The sequence below is a fragment of the Mastomys coucha genome, unplaced genomic scaffold (assembly GCF_008632895.1).
Source record: "Mastomys coucha isolate ucsf_1 unplaced genomic scaffold, UCSF_Mcou_1 pScaffold21, whole genome shotgun sequence".
In the NCBI taxonomy this organism is placed as follows: Eukaryota; Metazoa; Chordata; class Mammalia; order Rodentia; family Muridae; genus Mastomys; species Mastomys coucha.
Window position 1 is genome coordinate 107308957 of NW_022196904.1, and position 6330 is coordinate 107315286.

The 6330-nt window shown below is 45.5% G+C and overlaps 1 protein-coding gene across 1 annotated transcript in view; it reads right to left on the minus strand.

Moving 5' to 3' along the window:
- Nucleotides 1–2743: 2743 nt before the first annotated feature.
- Nucleotides 2744–6330, minus strand: part of Clec19a (C-type lectin domain containing 19A) — a 6888-nt gene continuing 3301 nt past the window's right edge. Inside the window, 2 exon segments of the mRNA XM_031384935.1 lie at nt 2744–2823; nt 4155–4284. Coding sequence (XP_031240795.1) covers nt 2744–2823; nt 4155–4284 — 210 coding nt within the window.

A 6330-nucleotide genomic window follows, 5' to 3' on the forward strand; every position in this document is an offset into this window, starting at 1 on the left:
TTTGATCACACTGTGAACCCCTGAGACTGTATTCTGGTGTGGCCCAGTCCTTTGCACACACTTTGAGTCCCTCTGGCTGGAATATAGACACACCCTTAGTGCACACTTTTATTGTATTTAGATATCCATTATTTCTTTTTTAATCATCTAGCCTCTGTTCTCTGTCTTTGTTCCCCCTTCTCCCAACCACCTCTGTCTGTCTGTCTGTCTGTCTGTCTGTCTGTCTGTCTGTCTATCTGCTTCTAAGGACTATTTTCAGGTGTTCCTCACTACAGCATCTTTACAGTAACAATCTAGGGAAGGTCCTGTGGGAAGGGGGTGTCCCAACAGTGACAGCTTTAACCTCTCACCACACCATCTCTGTGCTTGTGCATTCAAGCTCAACTGTCTTCCTGAGAATATTTGTTAACGTTCATCTCTTCCCTAGCCCTGCTCATCCCTTAAACTCATGTCCATGGCTCCTTTGAGAACTGCATCGATTCCCTCCTGAGTCTGACTGTAAAGTCCGCATATGGGCTTTGGTCTTGGATAAGCTCCAGCATCAGTACTGACTTGCTGGCTCAGCCTCTTAGCTAGCTGTTGTAATCCTATTGAGTCTCACTTCTTATCTGAGACTCTGCATCCTAGTTAAATGGGCTCAGCAATATTCTTGCTGTCAAGTCCCAGACACTATTTGGGGCCCTGGAAGTGCTTGACACACATGTTGACACTGGTTGCCCTTTTGTTGTGTCAACCACGCACAGTGTCACATCCATCACTGTGCATAGCGTGACATTTATCACTCTCTTATCCCTGCAACAGTCCTGAGATAGGACTGCACATGCTACCAGACCCATAAATAAACATATCTAGAGCGGTTCAGGGATACTTGTGGTCCTACTATGTGGTGGTTAATGTTTCCTGTCAACTTCACATGACCCAGAATCATTGAGCAGCAAGCCTCTAGGCACAGTTGTGAGGGATTATTTAAATTAGGTTAGTGGAGGTTCAAAGATTTATCCCAAAAGAGGGATACACCATTACCTGCTTTTGGGGTCCAAGCTGAATATTGAGCTCTCTCTCTTTCCTGACTCACGCCCTTGCCTGCCTGCCATGAAGGACCACACCCTTGAGGCGGAATCCACCTTCCTTAGATTGTAATTGTCAGGGAATTTTATCACAGAAAAAGGAACTGAAACACATCCTGAGTGAGGTGCAAAACTCTGCTTGGAACCCTGGACCCTGAACCTTATTCCCATACAATTCTTGCTCATGTCATTCCTCCCACTCACCCTGTGAAGCTGTGTGGACAGGGGTCAGCATGCTGTGGCCCAATGTGACTCAACACTTGCTTTTATGCAATGTAATTTATGCAATTGGAAAAAAGAGGTCCAAAGAATGATATTTTTGTGATATGATGTCATAGTTACTTCCAGCTGTCAACTTGACACAAACCTGGAAGACACACTTAGGAAGAGGGAACTTCGGTATGTGTGGCCATGTCTGTGGGACATCCTCTTCCTCCTCTTCCTCTTCCTCCTCTTCCTCTTCCTCCTCTTCCTCTCCCTCCTCTTCCTCTTCCTCATCTTCCTCTTCCTCCCCTTCTTCCTCTCATCCTCCTTCTCTCCCTCACTCTATCTCTCAGTTTTATGATACAGGGTTTTTCTACGTAGCTCTGGCTGTCCTAGAACTCTCTCTGTAAACCAGGCTGGCTTTGAAATCACAGATCTTCACCTGACTTTGCCTTCCAAGTGCTGGGATTAAAGGTGTGCACCACAACCACTACCTGGCACAGGTGTTTTCTTGGTTGACCACTGCCAGGGAACAAGCCAGTAAGCAGTGTTCCTCCATGGTTTCTGCTTCGAGCTCCTGCCTTGAATTCCCTCAATGATGAACTGTAAAGCATAAGATGGCTTTTGGTGCTGGTTTTTACCACAGCAACAGAACAGTAACCAGAACATACATGATCATTTTGCAAAGTTTAGCTTTTTAGACACAGTTCCATACCTGCAGCAGCTTCTCCCAAACAATGCAGAGTTTCACCACTGCAGAAGACACATGAGTCTAAAATATCTGCTTTGTGTTCCTTTATGGAAAAGAAACTGCCTCTTTAAATCCTCTTATGTGTTGGATGCAACTTGCTCTTCTGGCAAGGAGACCTGGGGAGCAAAACCCTATTGCTGGCATGAAGAGCAGTAACAGCTCCCCCACACTGATAATATATTTCTTCTCCATTCATGTACAGACCAAAGTTCTCACAAGGGAAGTAATTTACCTGAGGTCATGGATTGGCATGTGTGTATGTGTGTGAGGGGGTGCAGTTTAGAACTGGATCCAATTTCTCTGCCTCCATGGACACTTTGCTGTTTAACTGAATAGAACCAAAGCTCACACCCTCTGGGCAACAGCTTAATTTTCATTACCCAGAGCTCCACAGAGGGTCTCAACTCCCACTCTGCTCTGCCTCAGTGACACACACACAGGGCTAGCCAGTCAACCTGTGTCAAAGTGACCACTTCAAGCACAAACTGGAGACTGCGCTAAGATGGTGACATTCAGTTCAGTCCAGGACACAGGAACCTGTGTGAGCTGGCTGCTGTCTCCTGGCCACATGGCCACTGAACCATTAAGGTGAGTTTGTTGAGAATCTCTGCCTTCGGGACCACCATCTATGTGTGTTTACATTGACTCAGCATGAGCTCTACTCTAGACACTGCTGCCAGACATCTTGGTGCTGAGTCCAAGCCAGGGGAACAGGAGTGTGTCAGCGAATGCTCAGAGATGGGATCTTGCAGACGAAGGGCAACTTCCTGTGGCAGGTGTTGTTGTTTCAGGACCACAGTGCTGGGAATAGAAGAAGCAGAGAGTCTGGGTGGAGACCCACCTACTGCAGTAAAAGCCACTGCATCACCACTCTGGAGTAAAAGTCCTCTCTAGCAGGCCTAATTGCTGATGCCTGCCGAAACAGCTCTCCTATCTTTGTCTCTCATAAAGCTGGGTTTGATCTGCCACTAGTCTCAGAAGGGCAAACTTCACTTATAGACTGCCCCAGCTCTGTTTGCTGGACTGCAGAATGGCCAACAGGATAGGTCCTTTACCTTTAACTCCCACCACTCCTCACGGGGAGGAAAAGGAATAGAAAAGAGCAGCAAGAAGCTTGGACCTGGGATTCTGTGCACGTTTCAAACCTAGCTACATTTCTTGACTGCTCTGTGACCTTGAAGAAGTGGATCCTGGATTCACCTTGGGCTCCAGACCTGATAGAGCATAGATCATGAATCCAGACAATGGCTGACACCTCAAGCCCATTCTCCTGTCACTGTGCTGTGCCAGTTGTTCCTCAATTATCTCAGTAGTCTCTTACATAGGGGTGAATAGTAAGCTCATTTCCCAGGAAATAGACTCTCAGCATGAATTACTCCCTGCAAGGACGTAGCTACAAAGCAATGGGGCTAGAACTCAAACCCAGGAGTGTGCTCGTCAGTGCCCACACCTCTGTGCTTTTCCAGGCACAGCTGTGTCCTAACATTCAGAAGAATCAGTCTGAGTTGGGGGCTTCCATTTTAGTGCACTGGTGAGCTGACCCAGGAGACTACCTCTTAGGGCAAAGATTTGGAAAAAAAGTGTGTGAGGGGGAAGATATAGGCTGTCCACATCAAGTAACTTCATGAAATCACTGCTGCCCACTCTAATTCCTTAATGCCTTTCATCCACTTACAGCCTGATTAGCAGTGAACCATTAAAGATCTTTTATTTTTTGTTTTTTTTTTTTTGGTTTTTCGAGATAGGATTTCTCTGTGTAGCCCTGGCTGTCCTGGAACTCACTCTGTAGACTGGGCTGGCCTTGAACTCAGAAATTCACCTGCCTCTGCCTCCAAGTGTTGGAATTAAAGGCGTGTGCCACCACTGCCTGGCTAAAGATCTTTTAAAACACCACTACCCTAAGACAGAGAGTTCCATTTCCAGGGAAACTGATGCTCTCCGAGGTGCTGAAAATGGGCCTCCTCTTAATTCTCATTGTGCTCCACCTTGGTGTCTATCTCCATGTTCCTTATTGCCTTGCTATCTGTCACAGTGACCCCATTTCTCATTCTGTCTCCATCCTTCAGGTTGCTTCCCTATCCCTCATGGACCTCTCCAGACCTCTGAGAGAGCCCAGGCCCCGGGGTACCCACCACAACTGTGCCAGTACCACATCTGCACACAGTTGTCTTCTGGATCTGTATGAGTGCCAGCACCAGGCTGGCTTCTGTGCCAGTAATTGTAGTCATAAGGGGAACCATCGATCCATTCAAACTGCCCCCCCTGGGATTCATTCAGAGGCAAGGAAGTAGAGAGGAAGACCAGGTATTGGGTCATCTCCAGTGTAGAGACAGCATTAGAGACTTCTTGCAGCAATGCCCTTACTTGTAATGTGTACCATGGCTGCTGGAACTGGTGTTCTCAGACATCCTATTTGGCCCTTATCATGTGAACTTTGCTTACTTTGTTCTTACCTCTTCGCACAGCAGGCAATGTCACCCTCAGAAGCTGGCATGTAGATGAGTTGGCCCAGATTACTTAGTGTTGGTACTCAACATGTCGACCTGAGTCCAGTACTCAACACCCAATTACTATCCTTCCTCAGTGGGCGGGACTTACTTCCACTCACTTCCTTTCCATTCAAATGTCTGTGTTTTCTTTCCTGGTCTGGAACTCCTCTGTCCAAGCAGGAGGAGTCCTGCCGGAAATCTGGTTTTTGCTGCAGTAAATGTGGAAAGAACAGCACTGGGAGTGGTGTGAGCAGGAGTTGGGCCTCTTATTCTGGTCTTTAGAAAAGTACTTTTTGAAGCACATATGGTTCTGAAGTCCTTTTTTCTTCTTCTCCTTTTATTAGATATTTTCTTTATTTACATGTCATATGATCTGAAGTCATTTCTGTACAATGGTAAAGAATGGGGCGAGGGGGGTGGAGCTCCCAGTTCCCTCTCTACCTACCTTCCTTGCTCTGTGACATGGCACATTACTTACCTGAGCCTCAGTTTCTCATCAATACAACAAAGTGAATATCCCAGATAGGTTTGAGGATTGAGTATATGCCTAGCAGCACAGAACCTAGTGCATGTGCCTGGCCCCAAATAGAAAAGGAAAAGAGCTCCTTTTCTGTCTTGCTTGTTAGGATTATGAAGCCATAATAAACATTCCTTAAGAGGGCTGGAGAGATGATCCAGTAGTTAAGAGCACTGACTGCTCTTCCAAAGGTCCTGAGTTCAAATCCCAGCAATCACATGGTTGCTTAAAACCATCCATAATGAGATCTGATGCTCTCTTCTGTGTCTGAAGACAGCTACAGTGAACTTACATGTAGTAATAAATAAATCTTTGGGCCAGAGTGAGCAAGGCTGGAATGAGTGGAGGTTCTGAGTTCAATTCCCAGCAACAGCATAACCATCTGTACAGCTACGGTGTACTCATATACATAAAGTAAATAAATCTTTAAAAAAACATTCTTTAAATTATGATTTAATGTAGATATAATTTTTTATTTATTTATTTATTTTTATATATTTTAAAGATTTATTTATTATTATATGCAAGTACACTGTAGCTGTCTTCAGACACCCCAGAAGAGGGTGTCAGATCTCATTACGGATGGTTGTGAGCCACCATGTGGTTGCTGGGATTTGAACTCAGGACCTTTGGAAGAGCAGTCAGTGCTCTTAACCACTGAGCCATCTCGGCAGCCTCCATTTTTATTTATTTTTATTAGTTAGGATGATTTTAATGTAAAGAGTTTCTGAGTCTCTGGGATGTTCTCTATAATACAATTAAAGCAGAGCAATAGTATCAGATGCATACCTTAGCACCTTAGTGGCTCCTTTGGCAGGTTTCCATACAATTCCACCCCTACACCCTTAGAAGTCCTCGCTAAAGGATGACACTGGGACGGAGGGAAGGGACTGGATAATAGCTACTCTAATTTTAATGCCACTGCTTTTAATGGCATTACATTTTATCACAAGTTCCTTTAGTTATTATCTTCATGGTGCTAGGATGGAACCCGGGGCCTCTCATGAGACAGAAAGCCTGAGTTTCAAGGCCTTCCTTGGTAAAGAATGAGCTCAGAGTCAACCCAGGCAACCAAGAGAGACGCCACCTCAAAAGAAACAGTACAGTGGGCTAGCATGCAGCTTAGTGATAGTGCTCAAGTACTGTGGGCTGAGCACTGGGTTCGGTGATGTTGAAGGGGAAAAAGTCCCTCACATATCTAACCACAGTTTTTTGGTTTTTGTTTGTTTGTTTGTTTGGTTTTGGTTTTTTGAGACAGGGTTTCTCTGTGTAGCTCTGGCTGTCCTGGAACTCACTCTGTAG